The 21,398-nt window shown below is 53.8% G+C and overlaps 1 protein-coding gene across 15 annotated transcripts in view; it reads left to right on the top strand.

Moving 5' to 3' along the window:
• Positions 1 to 9,460, top strand: part of Muc3a (mucin 3A, cell surface associated) — a 31,386-nt gene extending 21,926 nt beyond the window's left edge. For 14 of the 15 annotated variants that reach the window (XM_021254479.2, XM_087196334.1, XM_087196333.1 and 11 more), the window contains 11 exons: positions 1,254 to 4,085; positions 4,186 to 4,371; positions 5,291 to 5,406; positions 5,517 to 5,575; positions 6,092 to 6,240; positions 6,564 to 6,629; positions 6,978 to 7,140; positions 7,447 to 7,608; positions 7,700 to 7,791; positions 8,004 to 8,056; positions 8,144 to 9,460. In XM_021254479.2, the coding sequence (XP_021110138.2) occupies positions 1,254 to 4,085; positions 4,186 to 4,371; positions 5,291 to 5,406; positions 5,517 to 5,575; positions 6,092 to 6,240; positions 6,564 to 6,629; positions 6,978 to 7,140; positions 7,447 to 7,608; positions 7,700 to 7,791; positions 8,004 to 8,056; positions 8,144 to 8,185 (3,920 nt within the window). In that variant the 3' untranslated portion in view covers positions 8,186 to 9,460. Of the gene's footprint in view, positions 1 to 1,253; positions 4,086 to 4,185; positions 4,372 to 5,290; positions 5,407 to 5,516; positions 5,576 to 6,091; positions 6,241 to 6,563; positions 6,630 to 6,855; positions 7,141 to 7,446; positions 7,609 to 7,699; positions 7,792 to 8,003; positions 8,057 to 8,143 lie in introns of all 15 variants that reach the window. The other variant, XR_015445474.1, reaches the window with a different exon arrangement.
• The last annotated feature ends 11,938 nt before the right edge of the window (positions 9,461 to 21,398 follow it).

Below are 21,398 nucleotides of genomic sequence, written 5' to 3'. Positions count from 1 at the left end.
CTGGATTCTTCCCTCCCCCAGGCTCCCCCTCTGCCTTTGGTGTCCGCATCCCCCCTTCCCAGCTCTGCCCCTCACTCATGCCGCTAGCCTCACCTGGCCCTGTTTCTGGGCATAGTTATTGTCACCAGGGCTGGGGCCTGGAGATCCTGAAGTCTCTTTGCCTTACCCCAAGGGTGGCTCCTAGACACGTGGGTGGGATGTGCCTCTTGCTGCCTTGGGAGCCCTGATTCCTCAATTGGCACTTTCTCCTCTCTGTCCTGCAGTGACCACAGTCCTAGACCCAGGTCCAGCCTAGAGGCCCGGGTTCTCCTACCTACCTCCCTGCAGTGCACTTCCTGGCTGAAAGGGTCCAACCCCTCCCCCAGGCCCCCACCATTCCCGCCACAAGGCTGACAAGTGACATGAGTGACACGCAGCTCTCAGGAAGAAGCGCACTGAGTCCCATCCCAGAGAACAGGAGCTCAGTGGGCAGGAGGTAGGGGCGCTTCCTGCAGCCCCTCACCCCTGCCCAGGAGACCTCTGGTTCTCAGTGTCACCCTCTGTGAAATGGGCCAGCGCTGTCTAAAGACTGAGGCTTCCTATGCTCACAGGCTAATCCAGTGGTTGAAACAGAACCCCCGTTTAAAATGTCTTTTGTATGTGTGATTAACATTCTCCACTACACTTGCCCTGCCCACTGAGGTCTCTCTTTCCCGGAGTTTCCTTCTCTGCTCCCTGAGGTCCTCCCTCCACATCCCTCCGTCTCCGCAGAGACTGAGCTGCATCCTCTTTTCCCCTCGACTGTCCCCTGTGACCCTTGTCTCCTGAGGCCCAAGCTGTGTCCCAACCCCCAGCGCAGCCTTGCAAAAGTTTCTTTCTTCACAAAGGAAGGAGATAAGAGAGTCTCCAGGTTGGGGGAGAAGGGCAGAGGAGGGTCAAAGGGTGGGGGCTGAAAGCCAGTGGGGAGGAGGATTCCAGGCAGCAGGTGGAGGGGAGGACGGAGCAGGGGAAGGGAAGGGCCTAGGTGTGGAGAGGGAAGAGGGAGCCTCAGCTGGCGGAGGTACTGTGCTGCACGGAGACCAGGGCAACCCACCCCGCTGCTCCAGAGCAGCCTCAGCTCCAAAAGGCCTCTAGCGCCTCTGGTGATGGTGGTGGGGATAAGATAAGTCACATCCAGCTCTTTGTGTCTGGAAAACGGGATGGTGAATAACCTTTGTGGCGTGAAGGTGACCTGCAAATTCACCAATGGGTTCCTCTGTTTTCCGCCAACACAGGAACCGTGTCGGTGATCTCTAACTCTCCCTCCCCTGGTACAGAAGCAGCGCACGCTGCTCTCAGCTATGCCCCAAGCACCAAAGCAGCAACACAGCGGCCACCTGGTTCCCCTGCTCCTGCCAACAGGGAAAACACAACCATGCCTCTCACCATGGCCACTCACCTTAAACCCGCTTCTGAAACACTGCTCAGTTCTCGGGTCCATCTGGATGCCTCAACAACCCCCAAATTTGTCCTGAAGGTTGAAACCACTCCCCCTACCCTCTTGGTCTACACACCCACCACTGAGTGTGTAAATTCCCCCAGGCTGGGAGTCACGTCCATCGGCCCCACCACTCCCTGTGTGCCCCGGACCCCTGTGCCCCACTCTGGCTCTTCTTATACTGTGACTCTTGGGACAGACAAGCCAGCGACCACCACCACCAGCCCTACCCCCATAACCTCTTCTCCCACTGTGGAGGACCCACCCTCCCCTTCAGCCCCGCTCACAGACACAACCCACGAAGCTTTAACCTCTACAGCACGGGCCACAGAAAGGACCCCGCTGCCCCCAGCTAGTGTCCACATGGTGTCTCCGATCCCGGGAACTACCTCTGTGTCTGCTGCTATCTCTTCTTTAAGTCCTACAAAACCCATCTCAGTCACTGCTAGCACAAATACAGAAGGAGGCCTCTCTACTCCAGTCACCCCTGGAACACCAGCTACTATGGCTGTACACACCCCAACACTCACTACCACCAGCATATCCTCAGCAACCAGATCTACAGAACCACCTTCAACCACAAGGGCAACAGGTCAGATGACAGTCGCCACCCCTAGTGCAACATACACTGGACAAACCACACTTATGCCCACCCCTGACTTTTCCACAGCACCTCTCAGGGCAGAAAGTACCATTATTCCACCGATTGCTTCTTCAGTCACCCCCACAAACGCACTGCTTGCTGAGATATCCGACACATCTCCTCCTATGACCAGGAGGGAGACACTGTCTTTCATATCAGAACCAGCCTCCACTGGTACCACACTCACCACCCCTCTATCCACCTCGGTTCCCACATTCCCAACCTCTGATTCCAGCTCCACAGCTACATCTGAGGTCAGCTCCTCCAGCTCTCCCACCAGCGCAGTCTCACACTCCGCTTCTGATATCACCTCTCCTACCACCACGGCAGATACAACCACCACTGTCCCCTCTACCGCACCCACCTGGTCCTCTCAGCTCACCTCAGAAGCTGGCATCACTGGTACCACACTGTTGGTATCCGCAGCCGCCCCATTGGCCTCTCACAGCACGCCCAGCCTCACAGATTCAAGCAGCCACTCCACCTATGGCGCATCCACAGCTGCCGCCTCCTCACCCCCCACCAGCTCGGGAGCCACGGAGACCTCCACATCCGCAACCCCGCCTTCACTCAGTACACACGTCCCCCCCATCACAACCACAAGTGTCCCCACCTCCTCCCTGGGCAGCACCATTCCGCTGACTGCCAGCACGGGCCGCACCTCCAGCCCCACGGCTTCCAGTGCTGCAGCCACCCACGATCACACCAGCCCGTCCTTCCCCACCGTGCATGGCACACAAACACCTCAGCCCAGTGGCACAGGCCTGACCCTGACTCCAGGCGGGACAACTTCTCTCACAAGTGCAGGAAGCACAAGTTCCCATGCCACTACTATTCCAATTACACCCGACACATCAACTTCAACCTCTGTATCTCCTCCTGTATTGACCTCTGTCTCACAGACACCGAGTTCTCCTGTACCCATGGGCTTTCCTGCTGGAACCAGGGATTCCTCTCCTACTTCGTCCTTTCTTACTCGGACTCCATCACTACCCCTCAGCACTCTCACATCAACGTCGGATGTCCTTGTCACAGATACCAGCTTGTCCACTCCTAAGGCCTCTGTATCCACTCCCATTTTTCTGACCTCGCTCACTTCTTCAAGTGAGTCCAGCGCAGAATCTTTCACTCAGGGAAGCACATCTGCACATGCCGCGATCACCTCTTTTGGCACTCTGATCCCTTCAACTCCATCTGTTATAATGTCCTCTCCTCCTCCTTCCACCAGCAGCGACCCAGTGCTCACTACTACCACCACCTCTGTCCCTGTCTCCCCCCATACGTCCCGCACAGACTATACAGGCTCTTCTTCCACCACAGCTTTCCCTCGCCTGTCTTCATCTACAACCACGACAATGTCTCCAGCCATCTCCTCACCTGCCACAACTCTCACTGAAACAACTCCCTTTTCTCATATTTCCCTTCTTCCCACCACACCCTTCCTAGGAACTGTCACCATTACAATAGTCCCTACCACTTCCGCAACTCCATATGTTGGAGTGGATCCCAATACCATGGTTACATTGACTCCCACAATGCCATTCTCAGTTTTCCCCTCTACTACCGATATGGTCACCATTCCTAGCTCTCCCAGCGAAAGAACCATCTTTCCTACATATGTGGACACCACTACTTCCAGGACTCCAGAAACTGAGCCCGCCCACATCACAACTGGTGCTCCTAGCTCTCCCAGCGCTGGGACAGTGCCCATGAACACGGCGTTGACCAGTGGCCAGACACCCAGTGAGAACTGGCTGAGCAGCAAGTCTGTCACCACCCCGAGTATGGCTGGCTCCACCGTGAAACCGAGCAGCAACCTTCCAACGGTCACGACTTCCAGCAAGCTGACACACCCTACCCCTCCCACCACCTGGAGTCCAGGGACACCAGTGGCCACCACGCAGACTCCTACCACCATTACATCACCAAGAACAGCGTCAACCCCTACTCGGATGACCACAGTATCAAGACTGACCACCACCCTAGGTAGGACTTCTGTGTGCCTCTTTCTTCCCTTCCTTCCCTGCTGAATTCCTTCATCACAATCAGGTTCTATTTGAATTCCCTTTCTTCTTATGTTTCCCAGGCACCTGTGAAAATGGTGGCACCTGGGAACAAGGCCATTGCACTTGCCCCCAGGGTTTTTTTGGGGACCGCTGTGAGCACTTGGATAAGTGCCAGAATGGGGGAATGTGGGATGGCCTCAAGTGCATCTGCCCCAGCACCTTCTATGGCTCCTTCTGCGAGACTCCGGTGGAACAGATAGAAGTAGGTGAGTTGCAGGGCCGGGTGTTCTACACGTCCTCCCAAAGGTGCCTGCAGCTGTCTTATGCCAGGCCTCCTCTTCATCCTCACCTCAAGGACCAGGCGGTCCCTGGCTTCAGACTCCCTCCTGCACCTCCTTCTGGTCTCGGCTGCTTGGAGATGAATTCCACATCTAGCAGGAGTCTGATGTGGGTCTCCCTGGGCTAAAGTCCAGGTGTCAGTAAGGCCTTGTTCTTTTTCGGAGGCTTAGGAGAGAATCTAGTTCCTGCCACTTCTAGGTTTTAGAGTCTTTCATTCCTTGTGACAAGGCCCCGGAAACCGCATCACTCTATGCCTTTTCTCCATAGTTATGTCTTCCTCTTTTGGGCGACCAGGGGTGCTAGGGAATTGAACCCAGGTTCTTGCACACTCTAGACAAGTCCTCTACCACTGAGCAACCCTCTAGCCCAGTCACAGCTTCTGATCGACTCCTGGGGGCTTCCGCCTCCCTCTATCCCTGTTAAGGACTCTTGTGACAACACTGGGCCCACTTGGATAGTATTTGTGAATTTTCCCATACTAAAGTTTGCTGATTAGCAATCTAATTTTATGTGCATCCTAATGCAGATTAGCTGCGATCTCATTTTATACTTCCATGTAACATAACACATTTGCAGGTTCTTTCTGGGGATTAGGGGAGAGACATTTGAGGGGCCATTATCCTGTCTATCCTGGGGTCAGATAAGGGAGGGACCGCAGGTAGACAGCCACGCATCCTGACTTCTTTCCCTCACCTCCGGGCACCTCATCCCAGAATTGCTTCCTCTCTCCCTGCAGCTGTTCAGCCGGTCACCAGGGACAGTGGAAAGAGGGCAGAGGGAGGATGGTGGGGGAGGGGAGGGGGATGGCAGATGGGAAATGACTAAAGCTGGGCATGGTGTGTACAGACACAGTGGAGGCCGAAGTGGGCATGGAGGTGTCTGTCGACCAGGAATTCTCTGCAGACCTCAAAGACAACACTTCCATGGCCTACAGAGGATTCAGCAACCTCTTCCAGAATCAGGTGAGGGAGAAGGGAGGGAACATGAGGGCCTTCTTCTGGAGCTGGGCTCAGGCTCTTGGGTGCCCTCAGGCTCACAGCTCAGACATGAGCTCAGGGATCCTTGATTTCAGATGAAGAAGATTTACAAAACTGTGGCGGGGTTCCAAGATGTGGAGATCCTGTCCCTGAGGTAGGAGACCATCCTGAGGAGGTGGAGGATTAAGTGGTGGCTAGGGTTGTGAAGAAAGGCTGGAGAAGACATCTTCTGCTTCTGGCACCATCAGATTTCTTGAAGAGAGGGGTGGAGGGAGTATGCAAAGGGATTACTTAGGGAGGCTTTTTGTGTCTGGGGCCATTTCTCGGCAGGAGGAATGACAACTGTCCTAAGCACGCTGGAAGGAGATTGCATGGGACATGTAGGGAGGTGGTGTTGGGACTGTTGACTTGGCCTCTCTCTGGGGGCACTAGCTCTACTTGGGCTAGAGAGAGGGGTGGGACAGGCAGCCCAGGAGAACTTCGTTTGGTGATAGCTTCATGCAACACCAGGAGAACTTCCATCATTCCTCATCCTGCCTTGTCAGGTTGAGAAGGATGTGGGTGGTAACCCAACTCATGACTGTGCACTTGTGCTTGGTCCTGGAGGTGGCCCTCCAAGGACCCATGTGCCCCAGACCTGGGCACCCTCTAAGGCTCCTGGCTCCCCCAGGAATGGCAGCATCGTGGTGGACTATTTGGTCCTGTTGAAGTTGCCCTTCAGCTCCCAGCTGGAGAGTGACTATGAGAAGGTGAAGACCGCCCTCAAGGAGGAGCTCCAGAATGTCAGCCAGAGAGGGGACAGCTGCCAGGATAACCAGAGTGAGCAGAGCTAGAGGGAGGGGTCCGGGTCAGAGCGGACCAGGGCACCCTAAGTGCTCAGGGGCCAGCCCTGCAGTGCCTGTGGCAGGTTGGGAAGAGGGCACAGGGTGGGACTAGGGAGGATCTCATCAGACCTGGGTGACGGGGAAGAGACTCTCTAGCAGGTATGGTGAGGGTTCCCACATGGCTGAAGACACTTGATTATTCAGGGGGGAGGAGGAAGGCCACAGCTGAGCGCCCCCCCTCCGGGAACACCAAAGCACCTTCTCTGTCCCTCCCCATACTTGCTTGGGTTCTCCCCATCATTGCCTGTGTCTCCCCAGCCCTGTGTTTCAAGCCTGGCTCCATCAAGGTGAACAGCACCATCCGGACAGAACTGAACCTGCAAGGTGAGGATGGGGCAAAGGGCTGAGTGGCATCAGGTGGCCATGAGCCCTCCCACCAGGGGCAGATGCCCTTTGTAGCTCTCTGGGGAGAAGAGGGAAATCTTTTGGGGAGGCAAGTGATGTGGCCCAGGGCTGGCCTTCCTGGCCCTTGTTAGACACTCCCAGGTGGGCACCAGCAGGCAAGGTGAGAGGGCAGAGGTACAGGGGGGCTACTCCCATCTGATCCCAGGGTCAGCCCCACGGTACCAACTCCGGAAACGTCCTTTCCATGCATTTCGGGTCACTAGAACCACACCCCTGCGTGGGATGAACGAGGTACCTTTCTCTGCAACTCCTTCCCCAACCCCCCAGCCATCTGCCACAGAGCAGCCCCCAAGGGCTACGAGGAGTTCTACTTCCCCTTGGTGGAGGGGAACCGGTTCCGCTGCGTCACCAGTTGCGCTCCGGATGTGGACGGTGCCCTCGACTGTAACCAGGGCCAGTGCTTTCTGGGGAAGAGTGGGCCCGCTTGCCGGTGAGGTCCCGCCCACATGCGGGAAGCCCCTCCCACCACCCACCCAATAGGCCCTATCCCCCCACGGGCCGCCTACCATCTTGTCCTGCCGTTTTACCTCCGCCCCAGAGTTCCAAGGCCCTGCCCACTGCTTGGCTCCGAGGTCCCGCCCTGAGCCCCTTCCACAACGCCCTAGGGTGAAGTCCCGGCCCCCATACCCCTCCCACCCTCTCCAGGGTGAGCTCCGCCCCTCTCCCCGGCCCCTAGTCCAGGGTGGAGGCCCCGCCCGGCCACCTGGGACCATCGAGACATGTGACCTCTCCCCAGCTGCTTCTCCACCGACAAGTATTGGTTCTCCGGCCCGCGTTGCGAGGTGGCCGTCCACTGGAGGGCGCTGGTCGGGGGGCTGGCGGGGGCCGGCGCGCTGCTCCTGCTCCTGCTGCTGGGGGTGCTGAGCTGGGTGACGCGGTCCCGGAGGAAGGACAGGCGGTGAGACGCTGGCGAGGTGGAGGCGGGAGCTGAGGGACGCAGGGGCCCTAGGCTGAGCAGCCCTGCCTGACCGTGCAGCGCCTCTGCCTAGGTCCAGGGCCGAGGACAGGGAATGGTTCGAGGCCTGGGATGACGACACCGTGGGGACTTTCGCCAACATGGGCTTTGAGGACGACAGGACCGGTGAGTCCTGTCTCTTGGGAAGGTGGGAGGGGCCTCCCTGTGACCCCTGTGACCTGGGCAGGAGGGAACCACTGTCTCAGCCACCTGAGCCCAGGACAGATGTTGGGGGGGGAGTAGGTGTTGCCCCTCCCTGCAGGGCTACCCCTTGGGGCCCATCCTGTCCCTTCTCTCCCCTCCCCTCGACCTGTTCTCTATTTGCTCTCTCTCTCTAGTCAAGGACGCAAACTTCCAAGTGGTTTTGCAGACAGTGGACCCCAGTGTGCAGGTGAGGTGGGGAGCAGAGGCCTCTCCTGGAGTGCCAGGGTCCAGCACTGGGCTCTGTCCTCACTCAGCTCACCCACACTTGGGATAGGTGCACACCCCGAGGCCTGAGGTGACCTGGTCTTCGTTGTGAGCCTTCTACCTTCCCAGGACAGCAGGAGTGAGCCATCTTCCAGGTCCCTGCAAAAAATACTTCCAGGGCCTCAGCAGCCCACACTCCCGGTGTCCTTGGGCAAATGGAGACTGTCCCCTTGACCTCCATCCTTCTCCCAACTTGGCTGAAACCCACCCAGAGACCCAGTTCACATCCAGGGTCTTCCATGGTGGGACCTTGAGCGAGTCAGTGCCTTCTCCCGCTTCTGTTTCCTCACCTTGAAAACGGGTATGACACGCTTGTCCTGATACCTCATGCAGTTACTGTGAAAACCGCTGTTTGGCCAGTTCTCTGTCCGTGTCCACCCTCCTGTCTCAGCCCACGTGTTTACATTGTCCATTGGGCTCTCACACCCTCATCTCTGGGGCTCGGTCTTAGGCCACGGTTCCTATTTTCCTGTTTGCACCCTGTTACCATCCTAGTGTTGCCTGTTCTCACCCTGAGCCTGTGGCCCGCCTGCAGCCTGTCCCACCCCTCCTCCCTTATATAACTCTTGCTGGGACCCTGACTCTCCTTTAAGTCTTTCCCTCTTCCAAGCCAGTCCCTTAAGTCAGTCCCCTCCCCAACCCTATGGCTCCCTGGATTTCTGTGTCCCCTTCCCACCCTCGTACCCTCAGCTCAGAATCCTGTCTCCTCCCCACACCCCTATGCTAGATAGGTGCAGGTCTCTCGGTATCTTTGGCTCCCCCAGCCTGCACCCCCAGCCGTAAGTACCACTTTGAGGCTCCACTGGGCCTCCCATCCCTCAAAGGCCCTGGACCCACATGGACAGGGGAAGCATGAATTTCCCCAGGCCCCCGGGGACGAAGGGAGGTGAGGCCCCTCCTCATTGCCCTCACTCTCCTTCCCTCCTGCCTCATCCCCACCCTAACCCTTCCACCCTCTCCTACTCCCCGAGAGCTCTATCACCCCCCTCCCTGCGGTGCTCAGCCTGAAGCCTCAGCCGCCTTTGCCAGTAAGATCAGGACAGAGTTGGCAAGTCAGCAGCTCCTCATGCAAGCACAATATAGCACTCGCTGTAAAAGAGACTGCTCTGTGTCTCTCTCCTTTTCTCCTGGGGGTCTCCACCTGGCTGGAGAACTGGGACTTCAGACAAAAGAGATGTCAGATGTCAGAGGGCCCAGGAAGCAACCCTTTCTCCTAGGGAGGGGCTTAGGGTCGTGGTTGTACAAGGGCTGATCAAAAAATATTCGATGTAAAACAAAACAAAAAATGCGATGTATATTTAAATAAAAGAATTATTACAATAAAAGATACATTGTCATTATTTCCCCTCAGATTACTTTGCTTAATCACCCTCAAATTTCTTTGCTTTAAACATTTTTTCTTTCCGATGTGTATTAAGTCATTCTTTTTTTTTTTTTTGGTACTGGAGATTGAACTCGGGTCCTTGCACTTGCGCAGCAGGTGACAAAACCACTGAGCTAAATCCCCAGCCCAAGTCATTCATTTTTATTTTTCAAGATGTGCATACTCAAGTATTAGGTTGGGCAGGATGACTCAAGGCCCCTGGGTATGTATAGGTCCTTCCATGGCTTGGGCTACAGACACTTCATACCTAGTGCAACACACACACACACACACACACACACACACACACGAAAACAGGAAGCCTGAAAACCCCAAGCCACTCCAAGAAAACTGAGGGAAGGGAGAGGGTAATAATGCAGCATCCCCTAGGGGAAATCAATGCACAAGGAGGGGAGTACAGAGGGTGGAAGGCAAGCTAGCTTCGATCTCCGTCAATTGTGGTTCCGTGGGGATGGTCGGGATTGAGTTCAACACGTCCTTGAGGAAGCTCTCTGGATCGCTGATTTCTGACAGACCAGCTACACCGAGGAACTCCGAGAAGGTCTCCACTCCTCCTGGAAGGTTTTCAGGGCTCTGTCGGCAGCTTCATAAATGAGCATGTCGTTGTGGCCGATGTATTTAGCCAGAGAGCAGGACCAGCTGCCCTCTGTGTTACTGGTAGGCACCTTCTTAAACGTGTTATAAATGGGCTGGGATTTAGCTCAGTGGTTTCGCCGCCTGCTGTGCAAGTGCAAGGACCTGAGTTCAATCCCTGGTAACAAAAAAAACCACACCAAAAACCCAAAACTGAATGCCTAAACATGTTGTAAATGAGATCGACCAGGGCCCAAAAGAGAAGAGAGGAATGATAAGCAAAAGAGTCCTTCATCGCTTCATCTGTCAGCCTGGTGGCTCCCCCTGGAGCCACTGCACAGCCTGTGAGTCACCAGCAGCCTCCGCAGGATCTGCCTGCTCGCGGCTCTCCACTGCTCAGGGGGCAGGACATGCAGGGCCAGGACTGAAGTAGTGGGCTCCATCCACATCAAGGCACTCTCTCCCCACTTCTCCTCGGGCTGCTCTAGGAAGCCTTGGAGGTTCTCCTCTTCTCTGGACTTGGCTTTAAACATTTTTATACCGTTGTTCTTTTCACTTTCTGGAGCAGTTCTGGAAGTCCTCTTTCCTGAGCATTTATGAGGTGTGATCAAAAACCCAGTGAATGCTGCGGCCAGGTGCCATCCAATGGAAAGGATGGCCTGGGGCGGTTGACTTTTGCGCAGATGTGTAAAGCACGGTCCTCAAAGGCCTTGGGCTGGTCCAGGCCAGGCTCTGGCCCTCCCATCCTACTGCTGTGGGCAGTCAGTTCTGCGTGACCGGAGCTGGGACAGTTGGGGACAATCTGCCCCCATGGCTCTCTGTGTGTGGGGGGTTTGGGAGAGGCCCCTCAGACCTTTGCCCTGGGCAGGAACTGGCCATGGCTTCCCTCACCTCTGACTGTGGCCAGGGTGGAGATCAGACCATAAAGTCTCAGATGTGAACGGGTGCTCCACCCGGAGGCAGGAAAGTACTGGAAAGTTGGAAGGGTCCAGCTGGAGGTGGGTGATGGGAAGAGAAGGCTGGATGAAGGAGGGGCTTCTCAGTACAGGCGGATAGTCCTTCCCCCAGAGAGTCCTGCTGCCTGCTGTCCCGCCTGGGGTGCTGACACTCCCCATCCCTGGTGTCCCGCCCCATCTCAGGTCTCACACCTCTGCTTCCTGTTCTTTCCCATGTCTTGCTCCACCCAATGACTTGGCTTCCTGAAATGACTGTGGCTGGAGCAGTCATCACAGCAGGGGTTAGAATTAGAGGGTGACAGGCTGCCCTTGGGCCAAGTCCCTGTGACCATTGGTGCTACCCTCCCAGAGTCATTACCTCAGTCTCCCACCCCTGGCCAGGCATCACCCTTCCCAAGGCAAAGGTCTCCAGGGTTCTTTATATAGGGGCTCCCTCCCTGGGAGCCTCTCATTTTCCAGCCCCTCAGCAAGGGAAGGTACTGCCGCCAGGGGCCTGTGCCCTGGGAGATGCTGGGGATCTGGATTCTGTCGCTGGCCCTCCAGCTCTGGACGTCTACCACTGCCATGAGTTCAACAGCATCACCAACACGGGAGGGTGAGTGAGACCCAGGCTGGCCCCACCTGAGGGCATCGCTGAGTGTGCCTGGGCCAGGGAGGGCTGCAAGTGGCTTCAAGTGTCTGGCCTCCCTCCTTCCCTTGGCAAGGGAGGGGAGCTGCCAAAGGCCCAGAGATCTGTGGTGAGACCTCAGCCTGCCTTTGAGACTAAAGGGGGCACTATGAAGGCCTTGCAGGGCTGGAGCAAAGAGCGCACCTGTGGTTGTACTGCTCATGTCCCCAGCGCAGCCCCCTGACAGGAGTGGCTGGAGTCTGTCTCTCCTACTCTCCTGGGCTCTCTGAGCGGGGTGTGTGTGTGTGTGTGTGTGAGGGCTCTCTCTGGATGCACTGTGTTCCCCATTGCCCTTGTTTTCAGGGGCTCTCCCTTTGGGGAATCATTTGGCAGCTTCTGCTCTTCACTGCGGGGAGCCGCAGGTGCACCTGGGAAAGCGCCCAGTTAGATGCGCCGGCCGAGGGCCTGGGCGGGGAGACACAGGCTGTGGAATGACCCTTGTTGAGCCGTTGCAGCCAAGTTTGGGAACTGACAGATGATACGCTGATCTCGTCCATGCTCTCTGATTCTCCTGAGGCAGGGAAGAGCCCTGGGAGGAGGAGGGCAGGAAAGGGGGAAGCCAGGGATGGAGGCACCCGGTGGGAAAAGGAGACCCAGAGCTGGTGGGCAGGGGCCTCAGAAGCCACGTTGGCCGCCTACCCCTGACAGCCCTCTTCCTCCCCAACCCAGGCCTGTGGGGGGGACCTTGGGGGTGGTGGGGCAAGGAGGGGGGGGTTGTGTGGATTTAGGGACACCTTTTGAGGGCACTGACAGCAGATGTGTCTTTAAGGTAATGTGCCAGGAGAGGGAGCCATGGGCAGGGGTCCATCCTGGGAGGGCTCCTCCTGTCCCTGCTGCCCAGGCCTGGCCAGCAGCCAGGGTGGTACCATCTGGGGTGCTGGCGATGATGAGAGCAATGATCCACCCAAAGTCGGGTTGCCTCTGTGTGCCCAGCTGCACCCGAAAGACCCCAACCCATCAGCCAAGTCCTATCCTGCAGGTGCTTAAAACCATGTGGGGATAACACCCTTGACTCCACGGGGTCCAAGGCAGGGGAGAGCATCCATCCGGGAAAATTCCCCCCCACCAGCAGGCAGGAGGGGCCGCGGCCAGGCAAGGAGGGCCACTCAGGGGACTCTGAGCCCTCATCCCTCCCTGCAGAGGGCTCTAAGTTTCCAAAGCTGCTTCACAGCTGGTAGCTCCGATTCTCACAAGGAGGATTGTGTAAGAAGTCAGGGTGGACAGGGCCTTGAGACCCAGAGACAATGAGTGATTCACCAGGGGCCACACAGGAAATAATTAACAGGATTGCACTCATTTGATAATGGTTTTGGCCTTTGTGCCCCTCCCTGTTCCTGGACCTCAGCCTTCCGCACCCCCACCCGACAGGCCCATGATCTGGGCTGGTAGGGAGCTGTTTAGATGAGAGGTCAGGGACTGCAGGTGGCATCTCTAGTTTTCTTTCTGCTCTCTCCCCTCCTCTTGGGACTCCAGCTCCCGGGGAGCCGGATGACGTTTGGGATGGGCAGATAGTAGGGAGAAGGTGGGGTGTGACCATGCAGCAGAACTGAGGTGTAGGAAGGTGGGGATGCCCGGGGTGTGTGCCTGGTGGACCGGAAGTTGGTACGAGAGCACTTGTGGGTGACAGGGACAATGGAGCCACACTGAGGCTTTTGGGCCCAGAGGAACCTTGATGGCTTTGGGAGGGCTGGTAATGAGAGAGCCTCAGAGAGGTGTGGAATGGGGACCTAGGGACCCAGCATCCTCCATGGGAATGGAGGCTCCACTTTTGGGTGGGCTGTGTGAGCCCCTCGAAGGACTCCATCAAGGGAGAGGGAAGAGCCTCTTTCTGGTTGGTGACAAGGGTCTCTAGTTGGCCTGTTGAGTCTGAGGAGACCATGAGATTTCTGGCTGGAGCTGTCCTGGAGGCCTGGGGCTCATAAAAGGCCTCCAGCAAGAGGGGCACTGTGTAGAAATCACCATTTTCCATGTGGTGCTGCAGGGGGCTCAAGGACCAGACAATTCCAGGGATCAACATGAAGGTGGAAACCTGTATCCTGTTTCCTGTGTTTTCCCCTCATACTGAGGATTGAAGTCCAGGTCTTCACACTGAGTTACATCCCCAGCCCCTTTTATTTAAAAAAATTTTTTTTAAATTTTTTTGTGGGGTACCCGGGATCGAACTCAGGACTTTGCACTTGCAAGGCAGCGCCAGAACCACTGCCCAGCCCTTTTTAGATTTTTTTATTTAAAAAATTTGCTAAGCTGCTAGGTTGCCCAGGCTGAGCTCAAACTTCCAATCCTCCTGCCTCAGCCTTCCAGAGTGCGGCGATTCCAGGTGTGTGCTTCCCGTTTTGTAGATTCCAAGTTCCAAGTGTTCATAGTGAGGGTGGAGGCGAGTTTCTCAGATGACTTGGCACAGGGGGACAAAGTGACCATCCCAGAGTGGTCGGAGTTCCTCAGCCCAGATGGGAAGAGGAAGAATTGCTCAACATCTATAAAATCAGGAAGAAGGTGGCGGAGGTGAGAACTGCTCCGAATGCACAAAGGGCGGCTTCTGAAACAATGTGAGGCACAGTGCGAGCAACAGGAAGGACATGCTGCTGTGCACAGAGAACAATAAACTCAGTCATTCTGCAAACACTGAAGACCAAGGGCAAGCTCTGCCTGAGCAGGTGCTCTGGACAAGCCAGGGGAATAAAAAGTTTATAGTTGATTTAATGAGGTGGGAACCATGCACAAAGAACCATCACAGCCCAGCCTGCTGCTGGCACTGCGAGGGGGGTGGTGCAGAGGGGCAGCAGGGGTCACTTCTGCTTGGGCCATGAGGCTCCGGGGACAGGCAGCCTTCAGATTTGCCAGTGGCTGGGGAGGGTACAGGAAGGAAGAGTTCACAGACCCTTGAAGGCCTCAGGTGAATGCAGTACTGGCTGAGCCATGCATGGCTACAGAGAGAACTGGAACACCGATGAGCAGATGGCCCAGGGAGAGCAGTCGGGAAAGCCACACTGACCCGAGGGTCTGGCTTTGGGTATGAATAATAAGCTGGGGATTTAGCTCAGTGGTTCCGCCGCCTGCCTTGAAAGCACAAGGGCCTGAGTTTGATCCCCAGTCCAAAAAAAAAGAAGTTATGATATGATTTTTTTTCTTTATTTTTTGGTACCGGGGATCGAACTCGAGTCCTTGCACTTGCGAGGCAGGTGGCGGAACCACTGAGATAAATCCCCGGCCCTATGATATGAATAATAAAACTTGCCACTAGGAGAGAGGCACACACCTGTAATTCTATCCTAGCTACTCGGGAGGCTGAGGCAGGAGGATGGCAAGTTCAAGCCCAGCCTGGGAAACTTAGGAGACCCTGTCTCAAAATAAAAATTAAAAAAGAGTTTGGGATATAAATGAGTGGTGGAATGTCCCTGGCTCAAATCCTTAGTACTACAAAATAAATATATTAAATTAATAAATAGTAGATAAATATCACTGCTGTTCATCGAAGGTCTGCTACATGCTGGGCGCTGTTCTAAATATCTATTATCTCACCTAACTTTCACAACAACCCTAGGAGAGTAATTCTATTTTTTTTTTTGTAGCAGGGATCGAACTCAGGACCTTGGGCTTTTGAGGCAGGAGGGAGCACCACTGAGCCAAATCCCTGGCCTGATTCTATTATTAATTTCTGTCTTCATTCATGGGGATACCGAGGCACAGGAATAATCAGTAATTTGCTCAGGGTCTCCCATTCATTCAGTGGAAGAGCCAGGATTTGAACACTTCTGGCTCCAGAACCCACATTCTTTGCCATTTTCTATAACTAGGCGTCTCCCTAAGTACTGATTCCCTGTGATGCCATTGGTGCCACATTCCCTCCCAAGACTCTAGGGGCACTGCTCCCTTGACTTCCCACTCCCGGTGGCCCCTGGAGCCCCTTGGCCCATGGCAGCAGCCCTCAGGTCTGCCCGTGTGCTGAAGCACCCTCTCCACTCTGCCTGGGCAGGTGTGCTGCACGAGGCAGGACCAATAAAAATTTTACGGCAGATTTAATGAGATGGGAACAGTAGACTCACACAAAGATGCCAGTGTCTGGGCTTGGGCCCACCCTAAATCTGATCCTGAGGTTAACTTAATTACACCAGCAAAGGCTTTATTTCCAAACGAGGTCCCATTCGTTATCCCCTGGATTAGGACCTGGACGGACGCATCTTATGGAAGGTGGGGGACACTTGAGCGTAGGAGGCTCTGTTTTGGCAGTAAGCGGGTGGCCCTGGCTTTAATGAGACAGTGGGCGGGGGCGAGGTCGCACCCCCTCCTGGTGCCAGCAGGCCAGGAAGCCCACCCACTCACCACAGGTGTGGGCAGAGGGAGAGGAAAGAGGCAGGGCAGCTGGCTCCCCTTCTCCACCGTGAGCTTACCAGGCACAAGTGACCTTACAGACCAGGAAGCAGACCCAAACCACCGCATTCTTGTGTGGCAGGGCTAAACTCGCCCCGAAGACTAGGTGGCCAAATCTTATTCCAGTGCCCTCCCACCTAAGATTCTAGACTATTCTGGAGTGAGCAAGGTGGTCAAGGCAGGCATCGCTTACCTCATTTTCCAAGGGGAGAAGGAAGTTCAGAGAGGGCCACTGGGTTGCCCAAGGTCACACAGCCTCTTAAAGGTTGATATGGAGAAACTTCGGAGGTCCTACTCCACACCCCTGGGAGTTGCTGACAATGCCACTGGCCTTTCTGGGGGGACTGCCCTTGGGGACTCCAATGCCTGATTTCCCCACAAGCAGAAATGTGTTTTGGAGGTGGCAGAGGGACAGTCTCACACTTCAGAGAGGGTCTTCAGACCTCTTGTCCCTGGTTCCTTCTGCTGGTTTCCCCTAGATCACTGTGATGTGAGAGATTTGCTCATATAATAACTTTTTAAAAATACAAATACACGTAGAACAGAGAAGCAATAAAACTATGATCTCAGCCAGAAAGTACCCAGCATGTTTAACAGGATCTGTGTCAACACTGGATGGAACAAAAGAGTACCAGGCTTTGCTCAGGAGGATCCTGGTGGCATCTTTGGTGGCCAGTGCAACTATCACCTGGGCAAATGGGTAACCTTCTTAAATGTTCTGGCACAAGGTCTGGGAATCCCAGCTCAGAAATCATCAGCAATGAGTGAGTTTTCCCTGGGTTCTCCAAGGACTGATATGAGGCATACTCAACTTTCAGAAAAAAAGTGCATTCCTTTATCGTGCTTTAGAATTTTAACATGGGGCTAGAGATATAGCTCACAAGTACAGCACCTGCCTGGTATGTGGGAATCCTTGGCTTTGATTCCCAGCAATGAAAAAAAAATACATAAATATTATAACACAAATGCATATGCATCATGGGACATTTAGAAAATGTAGAGAAACAAAAGAAAACAGCTCAAACTCACCACTCAAACATTGCTAGTACTTTAGATTATCTCTGAGTGTGTATTTAGATTTATTCTATAGGCAGTTTATTTATTTTTAGTTTTAATTTATTCAGCACTGGAGATTGAACTCAGGACCTTCTGCATACTAAACAAGCTCTACCACTGAGCGGCACTGGCAGTTTATATGTATATGTGTTCTTTTTTTCGTTTCTTTTTTGTTATGTTTGCGATTCATGATAACTACATTCATCTTGGGGAACGGTACAAACATATAGTGCATTTGAATCATTTTACTTCCTCTTCCCCTCCAACCTCACCCCCTTCACATCTCTACAAAGTCTACCTCCCTGTTTTCTATCATCTATCTTTTATTTTGTTCTTTAAATTACTTACACTTTGGGTTTCTTATATGAGAAACCATATGATATTTAACCTTCTGCATCTGATTTATTTCACCTCTATTATGGTCTCCAGGTGCATCCATTTTCCTACAGATGACTCAAATACCCTTCTTTATGGCTGAGTAGTACTCCATTGTGTATAAATTCCACATTTTCTTTATCCATACATCTGTTGATGGACCTATGGACCACTTCCAAGATTTAGCCACTGTGAGTAATGCTGTTATAAACATAGGCAGCAGCTTAAATTTTAATGGCTTATTAATAACTGCATTCTATGGAATACCACATCCCCTAGCCAATCTTCTATTCATAGACATATTTACTCTAAGTTTTCACTATGCTAAGTAATGATTTAATATACATTCTTGTATGAAATCTTCCACATCTTCATCAAATTATTTAGAGATCAGTAAACAGAAACGACATCATAAAATGAGTGTTCCTATGGTCCTTGATGCATATTTCCAAGCTGTCCTTTAGAAATATGATAACCAGGCTCATGTCTATCAACATCTACAAGACCATCCCAGCCAACACCAGTCCTTATTATCATCTAACAGCATGTTGGAGGCATTTGACAGGTGAAAAGCCAATAGTCACTTGCTTTATTTTGATGTCTTTGCACAAGGTTACTTTTCCCTTCTCAAAGGCTTCTTGGCCACTTGAGTGTCATTAGAGAAGAAATGTGCTTTTCCTTTGGCTATCTTTCTGGCAGAGCCTCCCTGACCTTGGAGAATGACCTTTGGGGGGGCGCAGCCTCCTTGGTTTTGCTGCCAGAACCCTGGGTTGGCAGAGGTCCTTGTCCCTGGAAGAGCTTCCCTGGCACAGGGGGCTGGTGGCAAAGCCCCCCTTAGCTCAGGCTCCCCTTTAAACGGTGAAGGGGGAAGAGCAGCAAGGACCGAGGGAGGGATGCCAGCAGGCGGCGGTGTCTTGGGCACTGACTGGGAGGAGAGATTGTAGAAGGAGGAAGGGCAGCTTGCTGAGCTGCACAGGGGTTCACACACTCAGAGCTCGGCGTGACCGAGAGGACGGTGGTAGGAGAGTTGGCGAACACGGGGACAGGTCAGTAGTGACAGCACGGAGGAGTCGGAGTGGGTCAGACAGCGACAAGAGAGCAGGTGTGTCCAGGGTGGCCCTCTCCTTCAGAGTGTCCTGGCCTTCGCTGGGTCCCCTAGTGGCCCACATGCCACCGTGTGACCTCAGCTGTCTCCCTACTTCTGCCTCTTCTCACAGCCCCCACGACAGAACTTTAAGGCAAGTTGGGGTCAGGGCCTTTTGCTGAATGTTCCTCTCTTTTTATTTATTTTATTTTATTTTTGGTACCGGGAATCGAACTCAGGACCTTATGCTTGCAAGGCAGGCGGCAGAACCACTGAGGTAAATCCCCAGCCTGTTCCTCTCTTTTTAAATTGTTACTAAGGAATTGAATGCAGGGCCTTTGCCCTGAGCTACATCTCCAGTCCTTTTTATTTTTCATTTTGAGAAAAGATCTCACTAAGTCACTAAGTTACCGGGATGGACTTGAAGTTAAGATACTCCTGCCTTAGTTTCCCAGAGTGCTGGGATTCCTAGCATGTGCCACCATACTGGGCTTGTACCTTTGTTAAATCAGTAGGTGTGTTTGGTTTTGCACAATTGTCTCACCACTGAGTTGAACCTTGTCTCCTTTGGCATGATGGAAGTGGAGGGGCTGAGTGTGGGAGGCCGAGCATGGATGGAAGAGGCCATGGCTGAGCAGGGGCTGAAGCAGAAAAGTTCACACTCAAAGGCTCTGGCCCACCTTGAGCAGAGGGTCCCCTGCCTGGCCTGGTGGACAGAGCTCAGGGCCACATACCTTCCCATATTCTGTCTGCGGTTCCTGGTCCCTTCTCTAGAGTGAGGGTCCCCTCTGCCCTCCTGGCTTGGAGGGCACCTCCCCCACTCGCCCACTTGCCCAGAGGCTGCCATGGTGCTCAGCCCCAGGAAAACCATCTCTCAGCCCTGTGCCCACCTCTGGGCTCCCACCCAACTCAGTCGCTTGTGATCTCAGGGATCTGGCTAGGCCCTGGGCCCAAAGGCAAAGCAGCCCCCAGCCCTCCCTGGGGGACGAGGTGGAGGTTCCCATCTGGGGATGTGTAGGAGTCCACACATGGAGGGTACAGTCCTCCGCCTCTGATACGAGGGCTTCTAGGAGGAGGTGATACTGGAGATATCGTGCTTCCTTTTCCTTTATAAAAGAAAGAATTTCTTGGATTTAGCCATAAACCTTACTGTAATTCTTATGTTATAAAAGTAAAACATGTTTCTTGTGACAAGTCAAACAATTAAAAGGCATATAAAGGCTGTTTATGGTCATCTCCCTAACTGATTCCTGTGGAATGGGTGGGTGAGGAGAGGTGACATTTCTGGACTGCTGTCGAAGCTCCCACTGTCACCCTGTCCCAAGACAGCACAGTGTCTTTGGGAATGGCCTTTGGGAAGCCTTTACCCCCAGGTGGTAATTCCCTGAGAGGCTAGAACACTCTGCCCTGTTGGCTGCCCTAGGCAGATTTGGTGAGAATGTGTTATGTAAACAAGATAAAGAAAGCTGGAGAGTGTGCCAGACACCTGCTCCTGGTTATTTATTTTAGTTTTTGCAGGGCCTTCACAATGAGCTATATCCCCAGCTCTTTTTATTTTTTATTTTGAGACAGGGTCTTGATAAGTTACTCAGGCCAGCTCAAACTCATGAGCCTCCTGCTTCAGCCTCCCAGAGTGCTGGGATGACAGGCCTGTGCCACTCTTCCTGATTTCCAGTGGTTCTTACCTAGTGGTTGGAGTTGGAGGGAGAGTTCAGAGGTTTTGGTTGAGAGGGTGGCCTTGAACTTTGGGGCGGTGGGGACTCTGGGACCAAGAATGGAGGTGGTGGGTGGGTGGGATGGAGGGGATCACATGCGCTGGTGATGTAGCTGAGTGTGAAGGCCCTGGGTTCAATCCCCAGTACCATAAAACTAACTAACTAACTAACTAACTAACTAAGAACAGACACTAGAGCTAGGGTTCAGAGGCAGAATGTTTACTTAGCATGTGCTGGCTCTGGCTTTGATCCCTGGCACTGCAAAGCAACAACAGCAGCAACAACAACAACAACACCACCAAGATCTTTTTGATCTTTTCCATGAGTTTAGAATTCCAAATCTCAGGCAACATTGTACTTCCACCTGAGCTGCTTTCATGAGCAGCTTGCCATACCTCTTCCCTAAAGCTGTGCAAAGCCCAAGACCCAGAACCAGAGACCGCAGGCTTTCTTGGCTGATCGTCCACATTGGCCCCAGTCCGGTGCAGCTCAGCCTCTTCCTGCGACAGTCTATGTCTTTCAGGACACTGTGAAACGGGTCTCTCAGGGAGGGCAGAGGGTGCCTCTGTTCTGGTGGCAACCATAAGGGCTGAAGTTGGCTGGCCCTCCTGAGACCCACTGCTCTAGAGCAGCCTTGGGGAGCGGCAGGAGACTGACAGGGATGTCCTAGTGACCCCAAGGCGGATGGCACCCTTTTTCAAAGACCCTTTCCACGTGTGAACTCATTCATCTCACAGGCGGGATGAAGAAGATAGGAGTTATATTCCCACTTTACCCAGGAAAATGGTTCTACATGCATGCTCGCATGTTCTAAGTGCCACTGAGAAGACAGAATAAGCCCTCCAGTCGAAAGTCCAAGTCTAGCTCTTACTATGACACAACTGTAGCCCTTTAGCACTTGAAGAACTTGCTGAGGCACGTAGTGGTGACCACAGGTTGGCTAGGTAGAGGTGGCAGTGTTCCAGGTAGGTGGCTAAGTCTTACGTGTGCAAATGCATCTAGAGAGAAGGTAAGAGAGAGGGAGAGAGGGAGAGAGAGAGAGAGAGAGAGAGGAAGTTACTCATAGTAAAGTTGCCTGCTTTGGCCT

Source organism: Heterocephalus glaber, unplaced genomic scaffold (genome assembly GCF_053883595.1).
Source record: "Heterocephalus glaber isolate CG9 unplaced genomic scaffold, H.glaber_assembly_v1.0 deba00001610, whole genome shotgun sequence".
In the NCBI taxonomy this organism is placed as follows: domain Eukaryota; kingdom Metazoa; phylum Chordata; class Mammalia; order Rodentia; family Bathyergidae; genus Heterocephalus; species Heterocephalus glaber.
This window is presented reverse-complemented; position numbering and strand designations above follow the sequence as displayed.